At 46.1% G+C, this 20,882-nt stretch overlaps 2 protein-coding genes across 3 annotated transcripts; both read right to left on the bottom strand.

Moving 5' to 3' along the window:
• Positions 1-645: 645 nt before the first annotated feature.
• On the bottom strand, positions 646-14,575 carry eftud2 (elongation factor Tu GTP binding domain containing 2). Its single transcript, XM_086176153.1, has 28 exons — positions 14,423-14,575; positions 13,393-13,520; positions 12,791-12,956; positions 12,590-12,668; positions 12,356-12,431; positions 12,080-12,145; positions 11,959-11,994; positions 11,633-11,723; positions 11,463-11,545; positions 11,195-11,361; positions 10,525-10,649; positions 10,356-10,419; positions 10,164-10,254; positions 9,948-10,083; positions 9,524-9,651; positions 9,156-9,349; positions 8,953-9,064; positions 8,722-8,862; positions 8,510-8,611; positions 8,092-8,174; positions 7,838-7,924; positions 7,116-7,242; positions 6,616-6,703; positions 6,377-6,495; positions 6,007-6,101; positions 5,764-5,917; positions 1,121-1,228; positions 646-1,019 (listed from the first exon to the last, which is right to left on the bottom strand). The coding sequence occupies exons 2-28, from the start codon at positions 13,495-13,497 to the stop codon at positions 924-926; spliced, it is 2,919 nt and encodes a 972-aa protein (XP_086032279.1). The 5' UTR covers positions 13,498-13,520; positions 14,423-14,575; the 3' UTR covers positions 646-923.
• Positions 14,576-16,358: 1,783 nt separating this feature from the next.
• phospho1 (phosphoethanolamine/phosphocholine phosphatase 1) lies at positions 16,359-19,030 on the bottom strand. Of its 2 annotated transcripts, none has more exons than XM_086176182.1 (2): positions 18,878-19,030; positions 16,359-17,974 (listed from the first exon to the last, which is right to left on the bottom strand). In XM_086176182.1, exon 2 carries the CDS (start codon positions 17,934-17,936, stop codon positions 17,169-17,171), a length of 768 nt encoding a protein of 255 aa, XP_086032308.1. In that variant the 5' UTR covers positions 17,937-17,974; positions 18,878-19,030; the 3' UTR covers positions 16,359-17,168. The 2 variants fall into 2 exon arrangements, with proteins under 2 accessions (XP_086032308.1, XP_086032307.1); XM_086176181.1 differs by having other exon boundaries at positions 16,359-18,148; positions 18,878-18,969.
• Between the last annotated feature and the right edge of the window lie 1,852 nt (positions 19,031-20,882).

The raw sequence follows: 20,882 nt of genomic DNA, 5'->3' as shown, positions 1-20,882 counted from the left end.
TTTCAAGGATTTATCCAAAATTCAAGCCTGATCCTAACCTTTCAGAGCTCAATTTTTTTGCCATTTGTGTCTCAAGGAAGCAAAGAGTAGTTTGAAAAGGCTGGAGTTTGCTTTTGCTGACCAAGGTTATGGTGGCAAGTTTTTAAATTTGTTTGTCTCTTAAGATTCTAAGTCATCCAAGTCATGGATAATTTGGATATGGATTTCAATGAAGGTATGTAGACAGATACTGAGCAGTGCAGTTCTCTGGAGAAGCACCAGGATATGCATAGCGTCTCAAAAACAATCCCAAGATTTTTTTTTTTTTTTTCCCATTTCTGTTGTAAAAACACTTTGCGGTTTCGAAGATGTGTGTCGTCCACGAGCATCGCCGTTCCTCTTTTAAGGCACCGAGGGCCAAAAGGGGTAACGGCCCGCCTGCCTTCAGCCATCCAACAGCCCGTCCATCAGTCACAACCCACACAGTGTCCCAGGAGGACGCACGCATCTCGCCAGGCACAAGCACTGCTACAACTCCACACTGGCCTTAACACAGTGCTCTATGCGACTTCCCATCGAGCTGTTACACAGTAATTACACCTTTATTTCAGCAAAAGAAGGTCTCGCAAAAAAAAAAAAAAAAAAGGTAAATTAAACCTCCCTCCAGGAATTACAAACAATTCTTTTATTTGGACAGCAGATCAACAACATTTTTAAAAAGCTTTCCTGTCACGCTTGTTCTACAAAGCCTATTCTGTACAGACATGTAAATAAAAACAGGGGAAAACCAGTCGTTTTCCAGAGGAAATCCAGAGGATTTTGAAAATTACGGCTGCTTTCTAAAGAAAAATTCCAGCGACAGTCATTTTCTTGATCTTTATCAAACGGCTGATGTCAGAGGAAAGAGGGTGTGTGTGTGGGAATGGCTGAGATTCCAGTCTTCCTCACATGGGGTAATTCAGCACCACATCCTGCTTGGCGAGCTCCAACAACATGGGGTCGTCGAAGAACTTGCTGATGCTCACATCCTCGCTCAAACCCTGCAGGGGCAGAAAAATAAAATAAAAATAAAACCGGACCATGTGGGTTATGCACACAGCGCCATACCCTCCCATGATTAGGACGCGTCCGTGAAGCTCACCTTGCGTCGTCGGGTCTTGATCATGAACTCTCGGGCCAGGTGGGGGGCAGGCTGGGGCTCCAGGGGCCGGATCACGATGCTCTTGTCCAGGGGGTCTCCAGGGACGATCTGGAGGGGTAAGAAAAACTCAGTTGAAGAACCCCGGATTTTGACAGAGCCTACTCTTCTTCACGTCTTCTTCAGCCGGGTTACTGCCCTGCACCGTGCTACTGCCCCCTGCTGATTAGAGCCTGCTCTAGTGGTTAAACAAACACCCTAAGGGAACTTTCAAACCAAACCAAGTTGCAGAAATGATATAGATCAAATACAATATATTTCTTAAACAATGCAGTCTCAGAGCAGCACGGGCCAGTGTCTCCCTGAGCAGGCCCCAAGGCGAGATAAATGCAGAGGGTTGCATCAGGAAGGGCATCCGGCATTAATCTTTTGCCAAAACCAAACATGCGAATCAAACCTAATAATCTCATCCTGGATTGGTCGTTACCAACAACCACCATTGGTACCGATGACCTACAAGGAAGCAATGGAAACTGGGCTACTGTAGGTCAAAGAAGGAGAGGTAGAAGGCGTGTTTGGAAGCAGAGGAGGAAAGGCAAGGGTCTGGGACTGAGAGTAGGGACTTTAAATATCGGGACGATGACAGGAAAAGGTAGAGAGTTGGTTGACATAATGCAGAAAGGAAGGTGGATATACTGTGTGTCCAGGAGACCAGGTGGAAAGGTAGTAAGGCTAGAAGCTTAAGAGCAGGCTTTAAGTTGTACCATCATGGTACTGACAGGATGAGAAATGGAGTAGGAGTTATCTTGAAGGAGGAGTTTGTTAGGAATGTTCTGGAGGTGAAAAGAATGTCAGATAGACTTATGAGTCTGAAACTGGAAATTGAAGGTGTGATGGTCAATGTTCTTAGTGGTTATCCCCCACGGGTGGGAGGTGTTTGAGGAGACAGAGAAGTTATAGAATACAGAGGTACAGAGAAGGCCAGATGGAGATGCATTGTGTTTTTGTAGAGCTAGAAAAAGCATATGACAGGGTGCCAAGAGAGGAACTCTGGTATTGTATGAAGAAGTCTGGAGTGGCAGAGAAGTATGTTAGACTGGTCCAAGACATGTATGCTAGCTGTGCGACAGTGGTGCGGTGTGCTGTAGGGGGAACAGAAGTTCAAGCTGGAGGTGGGACTCCATCAGGGATCAGCTCTGAACCCCCTCTTGTTTGCAGTGGTGATGGACAGGCTGACAGATGAGGTTAGACTGGAATGTCCATGGACCATAATGTTTGCAGATGACATTGTAATCTGTAGTGAGAGCAGAGAACAGGTTGAGGAAAATCTAGGAAGGTGGAGGTATGTGCTGGAAAGGAAAGGAATGAAGGTAAGTTACAGCAAGACAGAATATATGTGTGTGAATAAGAGGAACCCAGGTGGAACAGTGAAGCTTCAGGGAGTGGAGATCAAGAGATTGGAGGAGTTCAGGTACTTGGAGTCCAGAGCCACAGAGAGTGTGGAAAAGAGGTAAAGAGACGGGTTCAAGCAGGTTAGAGTAGAGAAAAGTGTCAGGGGTACTATGCGATAGAAGACTATCAGCCACAACTAAAGGAGAGGTGTACAAGACAGTGGTGAGACCGGCGATCCTATATGGCCTAGAAACAGTTACAATGACAAAAAGACAGGATGCCGAGCAAGTGGTCGCAGAGATGAAGATGTTAAGGTTCTCTTTGGGAGTGACCAGGATGGATAGAAATTAGTCTACCAGAGGAACACCACATTAGAGGTTTTGGAGAGGTCAGAGAAGCCAGACTGAGATGGTTCGGTCATGTACAGAGGAGGGATAGAGAATATATTGGTAGTAGGATGCTGGAATTGGAGCTGCCTGAAAGAAGATGACAATATATTTCTTTAACATGGCAGATGTGTATGGAATGAGTCTCTTGTTGAAAAAAACAGACGTCTCTATCTTTGTAAGTAAAAGGCGAAGTGGATGTTTCTGAGAGCGGCGGCGGAACAGTGAGTCAGAATTGCTGGCAGCTCCGAGTCACGATTTAGTTCTGATGTTAAAAGGTGTCCAGTGTTCCAGATGTCAATAAGAATCCCCGAGCAAAGGCTCTGTGGAGGAAGGCTGGATTTTTACATCCATTTAATTAGCTTTTGCTTGACTAATGACACAATCTTTAGGTTTTTGTTTGTTTCAAAAGATTAAGCCCTTTAAACAATTTGGGGGCCTCTAACTGCAGGGAGTGACCGGCAGATCTGGGAATTCTTCCTCCCTCAAAACCTCTCTGGCTGAGCCTGACAGACCGCCTGCCAACGACAGCATCAAATCTCACACTTCACTTTATCAAACATCGCAGGTACTGAGTCAGGAGGGTGTCCATCACATGGATGGAAAGGCCGGCGCACAGGAAGTGAGGGTCCCATGTTGGTGGGTCCAGTTTGAAAATTTACCATCTGCGACGCTGCTGCGACTTAAACGCATGTTGGTGAGTGACACGCACAGAGATCAGCTTGCTTTCAAAGCCACAGCACAAAAAAAGAAATACAAATTGAACCAGGAGGGAAAGGGGGACTGGTTATGAATCAGAAATAAGTAGGTTGGAGCAGAGAACCCAATTCTGAAAGTTTCCAAGCCTCAGGAGAAGATTAAAAATTGGGGGTTTAGGGGGGGAACTGGAGTGGCTGGAGCCAAATCAACAGATGGATGAGGGCTGAGAGCAGAAACTCCACCCTGTGCTTTTTGCAGGCCGGCCAGGAAGCCTCGGCAGCGATGCCCAGGCCCCCATCCACGAACCCTCATTTTATTCTTGCTTTCTGGGGCAGTTGGATCTAAATGTGCAAGAAGGAACTCTTATGTGTGTGTGTGTGTGTGTGTGTGTGTGTGTGTGTGTGTGTGTGTGTGTGCGCGCGCGCGCGCACACGCAGGCGCATGCATGCTAGCATGCATCTAAGACCAGCTCAGGTAAGGAACCAAAGCTCAGTGTGATCCAAATGGCAGGATCCTCAAAGACGGCATGAAAGTAGATCTTGGATGGCTATTTAAACATGAGAGCAACAAGGTTTATTTTTCTGCAGACATTCATTCACTTCTTTATGGACATTGGATATTTGCATATATATATAAAAAAAAAAACATTAACAGCAGGACCAAATTTTCCCTTTTTGGCCAATTAATATAAACAATTTAACAAAAACGAAATCCTTTTTACCTTTATAAAAAACCCAGATCAATTTTCCTCGCCCGAAATAAAAATCAACAGTTGGCCGTCTTCGCTCCCCACGGTGTCTTACTGCCGATAGGTTTGACGGACAGAGGTGTGTGAAATATTAACGCCTCGTCTCTCGCTTCCATTTCGGACATTAAATATTCACGCCGTGCAAGTATCGCTGCAGCCCCCAGGGGGCTTTCCTTACCGCCTGAGCTGACAGGAGCAAAACTCCTGCACATTATGCAGAATTTATACACTCGGGAAATCACTCGTCTCGTCTTGAACACTGACTTTTTTTTTTTTCTCCCACCCCCTGCCAGGACTTAATTCACCCTCGATGGGACTAATTTCCTCTGACGGAGCTCAGCGGAGTGCAGAAGCAAACACATGTCAGACATGGCAGACAGTGACGAGCCGCGGCGCGCCGCACTCCAATCCTAATGACTCAACGCTCCGCTCTGCTCAGCTTCACCGCCAGGTTGACCCCAAGTGGCAGACATGCACGCAAGCCTGGTCCCCCCACTGTAGCAGCTGAAAGGGGTTTGGAAGTACCTCTTTTTTCACTAATAAAACAACAATTCTCTAATAGGGTTGGTGATAAGGCCTGCCCTCGTCTTCACACTCGCACACACACACACAGACTAATCAGCAAAATGAAAAGTTTTTAGGATGAATAAGGTGTGACAGATTTAAAGCTGCAGTGGAAGAAGCGCCATTAACCCAAGGAAACCATACAAATTGTGTGTATCTAACTCCATTTCACTCCCCCCCTCCATTACTCGCGGCAACCGCGAGTACTACTGTGAAGGGTATAAAAATAAATAAATCATTAGCAGAAGCCAGAGCAGGTTTTTCTCCGCCTGTGAAAATCTAAATTAGCCTTTCAGGAAAACAGCTGTAATTGGTTGGTGATTTATTTTAAACAGTGAGTCCCTCTGGGTACAATCTGCTTCTGTGTTTCAGATGAAAACCCATTCAATTTCATTTATAGCTTCAATTTTTTTTTTCCCGAATCTAAAAAATATATTGATTAATTCATGCAAGCTGAAGTCAATCACAGCCGTGACCGGGTGGGAGGCGGGGTTTAACCTGGATGGGCCACCTGTCAATCACAACCATTCACTCTCTCATTCAAGCCTAAGGAGTATTTAGTCTTCAATTAACATGCCGACCGTTTTGGGGCTGCGGGAGGAAGGCGGGGAACTTGGGAGAAAACCCAGACAGGCACCGGAATCCAACCAGGAACATTCTTGCCAGTTAAATTCCCCGACTTGCATTCGGACAGGGTAGGTGTTGTGCTATGTGTCAGAGCAATGATGGCATCATCGCGTTCGATTTCAGCTCCACGGTTAAGTGGGTGGGATTTACACTGTTGCTAAGTCAACGTGGCAGAAAGTTTTAACTGATTCCGGGTAAAGATCACGCGGCTATGTGTCCTTGAACGTTACCTGCCAGTGGTGGAAGACGGACAGTGCAAAAGCCTGGCCCTGGGTGTGCGTGCGGAGGTCGGTCTCGAAGCCGAAGGAGTCGATGGCTGGGATGAAGGCCTTGATGGTGTAGAGCGGCGATCCGGGGATGGGCGCGTCCTGAGTGACATGGCCCCTGTGGGGTGACAAATATTGGCAGCTGCTTAGAAACCACAACTGGAGGGATTCACCCAAGTGCGAACGCATGGAGTGACGGTGACAAACCTCCGCCTCGCCAGGACGGTGTAGACGGCGGACACACAGTCGGCCGGAGCCTGAACCTCCACGAAGTAGTACGGTTCCATCAGCCTTGGAGTGGCCTGCAAGACAGAGAACTATTTGACCTACGGACGAAAGGGTCGTCTGCGCAGCTGCAACCGGGCCCCCGGGGATTTAAGATAAATGACGGTGAAAGAGCGGCAGCGAGAGCAGTGAGGAGGCCAAAGTGGTGAAAGAGTGACATTACGGCACTGCAATTTAAAAAAAAAAAAAAAAAAAAAAAAAGCAGGCGCGTCAGCAAATTTCCAAACCCCAATCAAGGTAATGGCACATTTAAGGACGCAAGGGAGTCAGAAGGAGGAGGATGGGGACGTACCATGAGGAAAGCAGAGTAAACCACTCTCCTGGCGGTGGGGATAACCTGGCCCCCCCCTCGGTGCAGAGGCTCCTGAGCGATGACGGCGTCCAGGATCTTGAACTTGACATTCCTGATGGCTAAGGACGGAGAAAAAAAAAAAAAAAACTGAGTCAGCTGATGGAGGGGATGGTGGCAGGGCAGAGAACCCAGGAACATCAGCATTTGAGGAGGGAAAAAAAGAGCAGTGGGGATCTTACGCTCGTCACAGAGCGGCCCCTCCCTGGTGCCCCACTGGAAGCCCTGGACGATGCTGTCTTTGACCGAGCCCAATAAGGCCTTGTCCACCTGTGGGGAGACAAAAAAAAAAAGGTTTCCATATGCAGATTTGTTTTTCAAAAAATGATCCTCTTATGATCATTGCGGTGTGCTACCGGCTCACAGTGCCTTGAGGAGCAGTGTAAGGCAGCTCAAGTACAGGGAGGGAGTTTTCTCTTGACAATTCTCAGTCTGTCACAGATTCATGGGGGCGGCGATGAGACGATCAATAATAACGCTGTTTGAGTCGCCATATTTCCCCACAGAACGCTGGATCTCAAACGGGAAACACACCCGTGCTATTTGTCCAAAAACTTTCAGGCTTTACTCTTATACATGTCCCAATCTGTGTTTCAAAAGCTGGATCCCTGGTTTATCTTGTTCCCATTCAATTTAAATAGGGAGAATGGTGACACCACAGCCTGGCGGAGGGATATCTTACCTCAGACGGCAGCGTGTCGTCAACCAGGATGTTTGGCCCCGTTGTGTCTGGTCCAAAGGCCCAGATGGACCTGGCGGCCAGCAGATCCCAGTCGTACTTTGTTTGGAAGAACTCTCCCAGCTTCTTCCTGCGATGAAGATGGGAGATGGGGGATTGGCAGGGGGGTCACTGGTTAATGGAGGCTTTGCATATTTTGTCAGCCTAAACCATTAAAGAGATTGGATGAGGGGCAGGTGAGGGGGTAATGGACGGAGGGGGGAGAGCAGAGCTGGGGTTTGAGTTTAATGGTGTTGCTGAAGTGTGTGTTGCTCTGGCCACACTGCAGCTTTGCAATGGTGCTGCTTCGCCCAGCTGAACTTAAACACACACACACACACACACACACACACACACACACACACACGTGCATGCGTGCCGAGTACTTAAGAGAGAAAGTCCCTTTTCAAGGAGAACACACACTCTGGTATGCTTTTAGTGTGTCCAATTACCCAGAGTGATGGGATCGATACGCCTGTTCTTAGTTTGCGTGAAATTTAGATACGTGATCAAATTGATGCATAAATACAGATGAAATATTCACGCATATCAATGGTCCATCTCCTCTGAGAGCTGCCAGGGAACCAATTCGACCCAATCGTGGCTTCAAACGCAGTTTGAGGGCAAGTGAAGGTCAAGGCAAACGGCCACCGTGAGGCGAGGTGGAGGCTCTGCCTCTAGCTTACCTGTTCCACGTGATCTGCACAACCTCGTTCTCAATGTCCTCCGCCAGACCCTTCTCCAGGGGCTCTGCAATCATGGTGATCTTATTCCTGTTAATCATATTACACAGCTGTCAATTGCACATTCCAGAGGGGGGCTCGCCCAAGGCAGAGCGAAGAACCAAAAGTGAATCTGTCGTAGTTTGAAACAATGACAACTGCTGCTGTCCAGTCCACAAAAAGAAAAACAAAAAACAAAACTTTAACCTGCTGCTTACTTTTTGTTTGGGGTCTCAGCGAAACACTTGAGAGACGAGGTCTCCACCACGGTTTCACAGAAAGTCACAACCGGGTCAGCCACCTGCGTAGTAGCCGAGTAATTACACACAGTGCAGTATTTTCACTTTTTTCACTTACTGGTGATTTGTATCACAGTGCACTGTAATGATTGTGTAAACACTGACCTACAATCAATTAATAAAATTCAAATGAAATGGAGTCATAATTCAGATTATCAAAACATTTAAAAACGGGAATTACACAAAACAGACCCCAATTTACATTTCTAACATGTGGTACTACATGCTGTGTGGAACTTGATAAGAAGATCGGTGGTGCTCGATTGAGCGTGTACTTCATCCAAGTATTTCTCTTAAAAAGAGTACATCTGAGGAGAAGGCGCAGCGCGAGCTTTACCTTGATGTCAATCTCTGAGTACATCTTGCGCAGGTCGTGCATTACGCAGTCCAGGTAGAGCTCCCCCGTCCCGAGGATCACGTGCTCTCCAGACTCCTCCACCTGAAACACGGAGATAAAGTCACGCGTCAGGTGAGCTGCGGCCAGCGGGGCTCGGAGACTCATTATTTTCATGTTTCCTGCCCTCAGGGGGAAAGAGATAATCTCTGTACCTTTGTGGTGAGAGAGGGGTAGCTCTTGTTGACCTTTCTCAGACCGTCCAGCATTTTCGGCAGTTCTGACGGGTTGACGGGCTCCACGGCAATCTTAATCACAGACGCCGTGTTGAACTTCAGGGGCCTGAAAATTTGAGCCTGCCGGGGAAAGAAAAAGGGACGCACCAATGAGAGGAGGTTTTTGCCCCCCTTCTTCAAACATTCCAACCAAACACTCCCTCAGCTGACCTCTTCGTTGCCGCGGGGCTCCGTGATGGTGGCCGTCTTGACGATTGGCTGGTCGCAGCCTTCAATGAGGACCCAGTTTCCGGCGGGCACCCTGTTCACCTCGATCTGGTATCTGAAATTTAAACCATTTGGATAAAAAAAATGAACTTATTCCTTCTTCAGACGGTGACTGAAAAAAGGGGGTCAAACCGCTGGAGCCTCACCTGGCAACGGAGATCCAGAGACGGCCGACGGTGCAGACCTGGGAGTCCTCCTCATCCTCCAGAGTGTAGTTCTCCCCCAACACCTTGACCGGCTGGCCCGCCTGAATGGTCCCGCTCAGAACCCTGCCGAAGGCGTGAAACTGCACCCCATCCTCGGTGCTGTACATCTTAGTGGTATGGCACATTAAAGGGCCCTGGAGACGGCAGGGGGATGGGGGGGTTCGCGGGAAGTGGGACATAAGACTCTTATCTGTGGAACGTGAGGTTTGGCCAAGAAAGAATAGCGGAGGATTCTTCCAAAAGAATCTCCAGACTGAAGGAACTGGAGACAACCCCCCTCATCCCAACCGCCACTTTGTCGTACTTACTTCGGGGTCACACTCTGCCATGGCCTCCCCCAGGTCCGACTCCAGACCTCCGGTGTAGGTGTGTTCTATCTTGGTGCGAGCGCCCTCCTGTGGTGATGGGATGTGCTGCACGCACATGTCCACGAAGCCTGAGAAGAGGGTGAGGACGGTACGGTTGGAAGACACCAGCCTCGATGTTTGGCTCAACAGAAGCCTCTACATAGTCCATCCTTGTATTTAAATAATTTCTCCACATTTGTTCTTCCATAATCTTGTGTGGCTGATTTTGAAACGACTAAAGGAAGTAAACATCGCCGCATTGTCTCCATGTGGCAACAACAGGCACGGTAAAAGCTTTCGTTTTATTTTCTCTCTCTCATTTCCTCTAAACAGGGAACAAATAACGACAAGAAATCGAAAAAAAATAGATAAAACTCAGGCCTACCAGTGAACTCTCCAAAGAAGCGGTTACAGACCAGCCTCAGCAGCGGCCTGATGTTCAGCTTTAGCTCCTCTTTGGTCAGGTGGATCCCAAGCTCATCCAGGACTCGAGGGAGAGAGGTGTCCACGTCTCCGACCACCTAGTCACATAATGTGCAGTGGGGTTACACCATGGGCCTCATTGCACCTCTTAAAAAACACAGTGTAATGTTTGTCCAACCTGAGACAAGATCTTGTAGAGCGGCTCCAGGACAAACTCCACAAAGCTCCGCTGGGAGTTGCTGCTGGGAGCCTTTTTGGTGAACTTGCGTCTGATCAGCATTAAAGAGAGAGAATGATAAATTAAAAAGGGAATGAATGAATAAATTAATATCTCGGAGGCGATCCAGCAGACGGGCTGTCAGATACTCACGTTTTGGGGTTGAAATAAATGTCTCCCCAGAGTCTCTTGGAAAACTCAACATAATTGATGTCACCTGAAAAAACAATTCCATCATCAGGCATTATGAGAAGGGAGGGAGGTTGCAGGAAGTTTATCTGTTTACTAATTTATTCATTTTGAGTGCTGTACATTCTCTTACCGTATGTATCGGAGTAGATCTTCGCAAAGGAGCCCAGCGTGAAACAGATGCTGTACTGAGAGCTGGCGAAGCAGACGTTTCCCAGGAGCGGAGACACCACCAGGTTCTCGTCCGTGGTGTACGTGCTAACGAGAGAAGAGGGAGGAAAAAAAAAGTCACCCACAGTCTTGTCTTTTCACAATAACAGTAGGTGTACATGAGGCAGCTGAGAGGGCCTTTGACTTCAGATATAGAATTATTTTAACAACAGCCCCGGGCGGATAATACCCCGGCCCATTTGTTACATTCCATCCCACCTTGTGTACCTTTCTTTCTTACGTTTTTCCGTCTCGCATCACATGCTTGAAAGACCTTCTCTAAACTTTATCCCCTCTGACACACACACACAGTCCACCTTTTGGTGATGATTCATAAAGCAAACATGTAGCAAGCGTTTAGGCTACATAACGCTATTACAAGTGGATTTTACATCAGAAACCATCCTCAAGTCAAAGTTGTTTACTTTTTGTCAGCAGTGCTGCTGCATGTGATATCAACCCCTCAAAAAATCTTTGGAGTGAAGGACATAAACAAACAGAGGCTAATTCTAAATCAACTGCCTGGTTCCTTCTCTGCTCTGCGCAATAAACAAGCCGTCCGACACCTGGCGCGTCACTGCTCTGAGGGTTACCTAAGCAAACCGTTGACCTCGTCCACGATGTGGCGAAGCTTGTAATAAGCATCCGTGGGGGGCAGCTTGAGCTCCACAATCAGACGGTCCACCTTGTTGATGCAGATGGTGATGGCCATCCGCTCCTGGACGGCGTGTTTAATCAGCCGCTCTGTGTTCAACATCACCTGGGCAGACAGCCATCACAGGTTAAACAAGGGCCGCTAATATACAGATCTCCTCTCTTCTCACAGATACCACGTCCAAAATGAAAAAAAAAAACCCTCACTCCTTCAGCTGCATCGATGAAAAGGACGATACCGTCTGAGATACGAATGCTGGATGTCACCTCGTCAGAGAAGTTCACGTGACCTTAGGGAGGGAGAATGGTGTTTTACATTGCTTTCTATTTTCAAGCCTCACACCTGAACGTGCACGTAATCAGATGGCACACAGTACCTGGCGTGTCCATTATATTGAAGAGGTAGGATTTGTCCCTGGAGTCAGGCAGGACCATGGTGACTGGGGTGCTCTTGATACCAACTCCTCTCTGCCAAGAGGAAAAGGACAAAAAAAAAAAAAAAAAAGTCATCGTATCTAGAGACACTTGCATATCCAACATGATCACTTTGAGCAAGATGAATAATCTCGAATACATATGGATAAATTAAAGACCACAGGGGATTAATAATGATCTGTTTATTTTAATATAAAGCAGCTGATATTATAACTATGACGACATGAGTTCAACAATATTTTATTCAGTGGTTCCATTAAACACTCACCTCCTGTTCTGTAAAGAGGATGTCTGTGTACCGAAGCTGAAAGGACCAAAATGAAAGTTAGCTCGCAGCCGTTTACTGGGTAAGAAAAGTGCATAAATGAAATGACTGCGAAAGAACTCACGTCCACGTCATCCCTCTTTCTGATCTCCGGGTGTGTCTGTTCAATCAGGCAGTCCACGAAACATGTCTGAAAAAGAACAGGCGAATTCATTGGACCCCTCCCGAGTGCCAAGCAACCCCCCCAAAGGCAGGCGTTTTATTAGTATACTGTCCAAAATATTTCCGCCCCCCTAATTTTTCTCCCTGAACAACATGTTTCCGCTGCAAAATGCCACTGCGCAGCCAAAAGTAGGACACACAGCCGAAGTCATGCAACACCTCGAGGCAGAGCCCTAACCTTGCCGTGATGGAGGTGACCGCACAGGGTGACGTTGCGAATCAGCTCGGGACTGTCCATTAGGTCTGCAAGGAATCTGTGGCGGGAAAGGGAGGCAATCGGTTTTGTAAGAGCAAAACACTAACATATGGCAGACAGAAAATATCAAATGTGACAGTGTGCAGTCAATGATTTAACTCTTGATAAACAGGTTTAACAGAATTATTTTAATTTATTTTTACTCTGGCCACTCACTCCATATCATAAACTGTAGCCGGTAACTCCTGCTCCATCAAGGTGAACTGCCTGTGTTTCACTGGCTTGATGATGGGTTCTGGAAGAAGAAAAAAGAAAAGAAAGAATTTGGCTCAACATTCTTCTTGGAACGAATTGGTATGATACTTTTATCAAATGACTGTCTTCACCGGCTTTTTCAAAAAAAAATTAATTTACTACCTGTGAGAGGCTGTGTGTCTTCCTCTTGGACGATGGTCTCCACTTCAGGCCCATAAACCTCCTCCGCTGTTGGATAGTACTTCTTGTCCTCATGCAGGACAACCTCCATTCCCGGAGCATCGTCATCAGCATCAGCAGGCTCATCATCGTCATCATCGTCGTCCCCCTGCCCAGAAAGTAGTGCTGTTATCATATTCCCCATAACAATTCAATGATGACAAGACACAACAAAAATAAGGCTGAGGTGGACAAACCTGTGCATCTATACCTTGCCAAAGGAAGTTCCCTTAACACAGATTGACTTGACCATTATGATGTTTTTACAGAATTTCTCAAGTCAGAATTTCATTCATTTCAACATTAATAGTAAGATGCTTTTAGATAGAAATCCCACATTTATTTTATTGCACTCACTACAAACTTTTCTACGCAAGATCGGTTTCTAATATAGTCACAGTTTTGTTACTTTTAAGCACAAGTAATGAAGTATGAAATACAGTTTGTTCTTTTAAATAAGAGCTCCTTTTCAATCATGCTCTTGCACCTGATAGTGCCCCCCCCCCCCCACACACACACACACACACAAAGGGTATGAAAGGTACCTCATCAACATCTCTGTCTTCTGCATCCAGGTCATCCTCCTCATCGTCAGAGTCCAGCTCTGGACCAATGTAGTTCCCAAACTCATCATAAAGATCAGCTTCCATCTTCTACAGCAGTGTTTCCCAACCTTTTTTTGAGCCACAGCACATATTTTACATTAGAAAAATCACATGGCACACCAAATTTATGTCAAAATATTTTTAATGAAAAAGAAAGAATGCACACACACATCTCCCAGTTCTGTAGATTCTACACAACTGGGAGATGTGTGTGTTGTGCATTAATTATTTACAATAAAGGGGTTGATTAAAAAGAGTGAACAAAAAATTACAAAATTCTTTTGTGATGAGATGTGTGTGCATTAATTATTTACATTAAGAGTAAACAAAACTAAAAAAAACGTACCTAAAAAGAGTGAACAAAAAAATGACAAAACAGAAGATGAAGATTCTGGGTTTTTTTTTGTTTCGTTTTTACAGCAGCCTGTTAGCTTGCGTTTGTTTGTGACCAGATGAGGAGCTAATTCATAGATTCGTATTCTTAGCGGTTTTTCAATCGTACACATATGTGCGTGTGTGTATACAGTTAGATACAAAATTACAGTGAGAAAATAGTTCTTGCTATAAAAGTGCGTCTGTAAAATTAAATTGATTTTTTTTTAACAGAAATGTTAACTTCATTTTCTACCGCCTACAATAGTCCATGTTATCTAAACTTGTTAGCGGCTGCTAATGCTAGCTTTATTGTATGATAAACGGACAAATGAGTTCGTTAGATCGATTTATCTTATTTACTAGTGATTTCCAATGCTGCATCCGACAATAACATCAGCCCCCTACAATGCCTGTAAAACATTCGCTTTGTGTCTGCAAACACTTCGTTGGGGCAGATATTAGCAAGCCAGTGTGCTAACAAACATAGGAATGAATGGCTCCTGCCAACGTTTATGCCACGATCCTCCTTAGCCATGTCTCGAATTGTAGTTGCAGGAAATTCGTTTCAATCTGTAGGGGTTCGAAACAATCTTACCTTAACTCTGCTGCGGTGTTGTGGAAACGTTGTATTTTCCAAAGCCGGTAAAAGAAGGATATGTTATCTGCAAATAAGTTATTTTTCAATTAGCGCCATGCGTATGAGACGCTATTTCCGGCTTTCTTCTTCTACTGCTGTAAAAGCACAGACGACTGACATCAACTGACTCACTGTCGCCACCGCTACGGGCTGACCTAAGCAAATCTGGGAAAGAAATACAATAAAATAACACAATTGTCTTTTTTCACGTAAAGAAAAGTGTGGGTGTATGCCCTGTCATGTTGATTTGAGACCTGAGATTTAAGTTATTTTAAGGACGTCTACAAATTAACAGACGGTTGACATAAACAGGAACCCGGACAAGAAGGCACGTCATTCCTGGTCTTCCATTGGTCCATTTCAATCCATGTATAAATTAACTGCCAATGAGAGACTTGAATAGTTTGCACCAGATCCAATACATCTCTGGACATATTAAAAAAGCTTATATTAGCTCGCAAAAACAGTCTTTCTGCAACAAATATAACAGTAAGACATGTTTTTTGGAATTTCAGGACAAGGCTTATTTCGGTATTTTTACATGTCTTTTCTAATAATGAGCATACCTATGACCATCTAACCATTGCTGCCCTCTAGCGGAGAGCTTCTGCTTGCATTATTATGTTAATGATGATCATTGTTGTACCTGCATTTAAAAAAAAAACAACTCTCACTTTTGTCTGCAGAACAATTTAGCCACAGTCAGTCATTAACAGTGATACTGATTGGGTATAAAGTATAAATGTATAGAAATAAAAAAAGTAAATAGCAGTAGACAACAAAATGCAGTTCAAACAGGCAGTGCAGGAGTCAACGGGCCAGAAAAGAATGGATTTCCAAGGACAAAGTTTCACAGATGATTAAAATTGCAAAATGCTTTGCAATGAGTTGCAGGCAGGTGGTGCAGCAGGAGCAAATGTAATTGTTCCAACAGGAGGGGCATTGAATGCAAGCCAGCCATTTGTCCTTGTAGACTGAGGATCAGCGGGACCAGCCAGAACCGAGGAGGCAAACAGGGATAGCTTTCCAATGAGGTCCTCGATGAGAAACAAATACATTAAAACCATTCCCATCAGCCAGGAAATAATAAACCGATGATGGATGACACATTAAAAACCTGAGCACAGCAATTAGATTTTAATTTCAGGGCTCCCTGCTTGATTTATTTATTAATCAAGTCATTTTTCACATGATATCTCAAGTTATGATGATTGGAAAGGCCAATTTAAATCTTGGCACTTTTATTCAACATGTAACCTTTCCTTTGCATCCTGGAGACAGCTCCTGGGCTAAAAGTTAAATTTAACCAAAGAAATAAAAAAAATGCATATACCATTCTGGGCTTGAACTTGAAATTATATATATATATATATATATAATTACTATAATCAGTGCCTCTGCATGACACCCACTCATTTTCTCTAACTACAGTGCTCGGAATAGTGCTGGATGTGCCAAGACATTTCTTCATAACATGCCATCTACTTCACTTGGAAGTGAACAAAATTGAGATTTTCAAATAACATGCTGAACACTCGACCAGTGCTGCTCTCTGTCAATCTCTCATGAGTCTGCAGTGACGCTGGCACACTGAAAAAAAAAAAAAACATCTACGTCTGGAGGGGAACTTCAGATCAGGAAAGGTGCCTTTGCCAGCTCTGTAATTCTGGAAGACATTTTTATTCACTTCCATTGCTGTCCCATTTCATGGGAGTTGAATGGAGTTAAGTTTAATGTGAATTAATAACTTTAATGGAGCTGATTCATTTTTGAGGAATGTTGTCTTTGTGAATGCTGGCAGAGGTGACATGTATGGAGCTTGGTGTAATACATCATTACTGGAGTTGAAAGGATTTTTAAAAAATATTTTTAGGAAATTGAAGACACAAAAGGGTTTCAGTTGATGGCTTTATTCCTGCTGGTGTCAATAATTGTCCATACACAGTTGGATAAACAAGTTCAACACACATGCACTTACACGCACGCACACGCGCGCGCGCGCGCGCGCACACACACACACACACACACACACACACACACACACACACACTCACACACTCACACTCACGTGATAGGAGACACGTGTTATAAGTCATTTTGATAATATGTGATAAAATGCCCCTTTACACTCGATCATAGAGTTAATGATTGAACTTACTGATAATATTTGGTGTGTGTGTGTGTGGGTATGTATACAAATATATATACCCACACACACGAAACTTTGAGAAATAGCACCCACAGTAAGTAAATATTTTCTTGCAATCATAGTCTATAATATTAATTTATAAATATGTGAATTTATATAACGTGATTTCAGAAATCCTTAAGCACTGCTGTTCAAGGTCTGTATAATATAAGGTGGGCTGTTTATTCTTCTAAAGCCCTTCTGTTTATTTATCCATATATTTTTTTTCCCTTTTTTTCCCGGCTGTTGGTTGTTGCCTTGCTCGCTCTGGGAGACAGTGGCAGGTACATTTAACCTTTGGCCTGCTGCTGTTATACCAGGGAGCTGACCTTCAGACCAAAACAATAACACGACGGAGGCACGTGCATGTGCACGTGCACCCTCACACACCTACACACATACATACACACACAATCCAATACTTTAAACGCCAGGTACACAACCTCCATGCCGTTGTTTTCAAGAGAACAGACCGGTTCCCCCCACGTCTCACCACCCCACCGACACACAAACAGCCTATTCGGCCACCAGCTTCCTCAGCCGTTGCACCACCTCTTCCGCGTTGACCCACGGCACCGTGACCGCCTTGAACTCCCCTGGCATGGCCTCATGGGTCTCCGTGATGAGCCGGTGCATGGGGAAGTCCCGCCGTGGGAAGGCGACATCCCGGGGCCCCAGGGAGAGCGCCGGGCAGAAGTCGTTGGCCCCGTCCCCGACGTAGAAGACCCGCTGGTAGGGGCGGCCACGCTCCTGTGTCCTGCGTGCCACGTAGTCCCGGACGATCACCTGCTTGCACATGTTGTCGGGGCAACGCAGGCAGTCGTGGGAGTGGAAGGGCCTCAGCACCAGGCGGCCGTCCTTGTTGAATGTGGCCGGGTTGCTGAAGATCCGGTGGAAGAGCGGACGCGCGCCAACGCGGCGCAGCCACGCATCGATGAAGAAGGTGTTGGCGTCGGACGCCAGCACCACCTCGAAGTCCTGCGCCGGGCGGACGCGCAGGAACTGGAAGAGGGCAAGCATGCCAGGAGTGGCGGGGATCTTCTCCATGACGCCGCGGATGTGGCTCTCTGTGACGCCCTGCTCTGCCAGGTAGGCGAGGACGCGCTGCATGTACTCGTTGTAGCGGCCCGGCTGGTAGGTGTCCTTCAGCCACGCCGGCAAGTGTTGGGCCGGCGCGGCCTGCACCACCATATCATCGCTGGTCTCGTCTACGATGGTCTCGTCGAAGTCGAAGAAGATGAGGAAGCGCTTGTCATTTGGGATGTGGGCCGTGTTGGACGCCATGATGACGGCGTGCCTGGACCTGGGGGTCTCCTCCTCGCCTGGAGGGTGGGGGGGGACATAACAGCAGGTGAAGATCGACTCCCCCATCACTCAACCACGCTGAAGCCTTGCGGCGTCAAATATCTCTCTCCACCCTCTCTTGTCAGTCTACAGCATCCCACGCAAGGCAGGGCCACAGCGTGGCGGAGGATACCAGCTGGGGTGGGGGGGCTCTGGGGAACATTCATGTACAAAAACACGCTGAAAAGGGGACTACACAAACACAATGATATACTTTTTATAATACTTTTGAGACAGCAGAAGATAAACAGCATGCAAACGGTGTGTGTCTCTGTGTGTGTGTAATGGTGACTTACTCTAAATCAGTATTTTGTCTACGACACTGCCCCATTTTTGCTACGATCATATGTTTTTAAATCTATTTTTATTCTACCGTGTCCATACTTTGTCTATTTTTAATTTCTGTTCTTTTTTATTATGGGTCCCTTTAGCAGGGAGTCCTTATAAAATTTCATAACGCTTGCAGAATGACAATAAAAACTCGAGCTTTGAGTGGTTGTCCGTGAACACAGCACCTTGCGTAAACTTAAGGGATCTCAAGATGCACGGCAATTTAAGGGAGGAATTTTTGTCTTCAGATCAATATAAAAGGCACAAATCCACATTTAACTTTAAACTTTGAATTTGGATACGAGCACAAGCCAGCCCGGAAAACAAAAACGCCAAAAATGTTTTCCCCCAATTGTTATCATAATGCTTAAAGCTGTATTTGCATGTGGGTTCAAAAGAGTCCAACTGTGTGAGCACGTCCGGTCCACTAACCATCTCAGCTGACAAGCAGCTATTTTTACAGACTCCTGTCTTTTTCCTGCGCCGATTTAAGCTATAAAATGTGTTTATATGGATAATCACAAACAAAATTCTAAATCCTTGCAACCTACGTGCGTGAGGGTTCCGGTCCCGCGGCGTCGATCTGGTCCGAGCCGGTGAAGAGCAGCCCGCAGGACGGGGAGGGCAGAGAGAAAAGCCCCGCTCCGGCGCCGGAGCGCCTACTTATGCGCGGCGCGGCTCCGTGGGAGCGCCTCCGTGCGCGTCAGCCTGCCAAGTCCTGCCCATTTAATCATATCTTGCCGGGCGCTTTCACGCGGTTCACGGACGAAAGGAAGACACCGACGGGGATGTGGCGTGTCGGTGAATTTTCTCAGACGCGTCTGTGTGTTTTTGTGTCGCAAATCGCTCCCAATCCTCTCACCCTGCGCGCGTCCGCAGCGTACCTGAGTCCACGCGTGTAACCTAAAGGGGCTTACAATTAATAGTAGACCCTTCCGGTGAGCCGTCTTCCGTCAATGTCAATGCATTGGAGTTGACACTTCTATTCTACTCTGTGTATATACCAGCTCCAATTGTACATAAAGTGAGCAGAATATGTAAACTGTATATACCATGTCCGCCCCTATGTACATGTTTATTTGTACTGTTGTGCCACTTATAAAACACACTCCGAGCTGGGAGCTGTCAATGAAATTTCATTATGCCTGAATAATGACAATTAAAAATAATCTGGAGTCTTGATGGTTGTTGATTGTGATGGGGTTGGTTTTAAGGAAACCCTTAATGAGGGGGTTTCAGAGGAGCAGCAAGAAAGACCCCTGAAAAAAGACCTTCCTGAAGTCCAGTTCTCCCTTGTGGATCACCCCAGTCATCTGTTTACAGGTGAATTGCTATATTACCTTGTCATTCACATCCCATCAAGGAGCTAACACTGAAGGGGGCCACACACATAACAGTGTGTGTGTGTGTGTGTGTGTGGTCGTCTCGATTGCTGTGTCTCCACAGGGCCTTGTAGACCCGCAGCCATGTTAATAGCGCCTGGTGCACCGCATGGCCACTTCCATAGGTATGAAAAACAAAACATGGAGCCCCCTGTCCACCTCCACACCTTATCTGTGTGTGTACACACACACACAGAGTCCCCCCCCCACACTCTACCAGGTCTAATGACTAACAGCTGGGATGGTTGACAACTTTCCAGCTCAAAAAAGGTTGGAGGAGAGACGTACAGGCGGTGTTATTATATTCTCCACCCTTGAAAAGAGCCTCGGTACCTGACCACCCACTCTTTACCCGTGACTCACTCACACACACACACACACACACACACACACACACACACACACACACACACACACACACACACACACACACACACACACACACACACACACACACACACACACACACACACACACACACACACACACACACACACACACACACACACACACACGCTCTCTCTTCAGTGGCTTTGCTACCTTTAGGGCTAATGTGACTCACTGCTGCGCCACTTGAAGCACCTACAGCAACAAGGCCTGGTATTTTAAGAAAGTATTGGAGCGTCAGTAAACGTCTCTATACGTCCTCAAAGAAAGTGGTGGTTGTGGTACATTATTGAATTGAAAATAGACTGAAGGGTGGCGTTTTCCTTCTTTTTCCCTGCACAAGTGACATCTCACTGGTTGCGGAGGCGCAGGATAGTCAAAGTCACAGCTGAGGAACACAAAAATAATCACAAGATCCTTGTAATAGGGCTTTCAGTTTTGATCTACAGAAACCACAACAAGAGGTGAACTGGGGTTTCATAGTGTCCATGTCAAATAAAAACAGCGTGCAGTTGGATCACGTGGAGCCTGCTCAGGCAGGCCGGATGCCAGCTGACACTCTGACCTAAATATAGCAGAAATAATCAAGTAACGGACGCCTATGGATCTCTGCTAGTTGGTGGCGCAACGTGTTTGCGAAAACCGAGGCCCTATGCCTGATGTGGACGGAAAGCTTGGTCTCAGACTTCCTGCTCCCCTCCCAGAAGGTAAAGAGATTCTCAGAGAACCGTGGTAATCATGGCTACTTGTTTTTACTTCTCAAAGTTAGCAGTCAGTTAAATGTACA

This window comes from Fistularia commersonii, chromosome 28 (assembly GCF_037954325.1).
Source record: "Fistularia commersonii isolate RoL2024-O1a breed Wild chromosome 28, RoL_Fcom_v1.0, whole genome shotgun sequence".
Classification (NCBI taxonomy): domain Eukaryota; kingdom Metazoa; phylum Chordata; class Actinopteri; order Syngnathiformes; family Fistulariidae; genus Fistularia; species Fistularia commersonii.
Note: the sequence above shows the minus strand (reverse complement) of the source record. Positions and strands in the feature narration are given on the sequence as shown.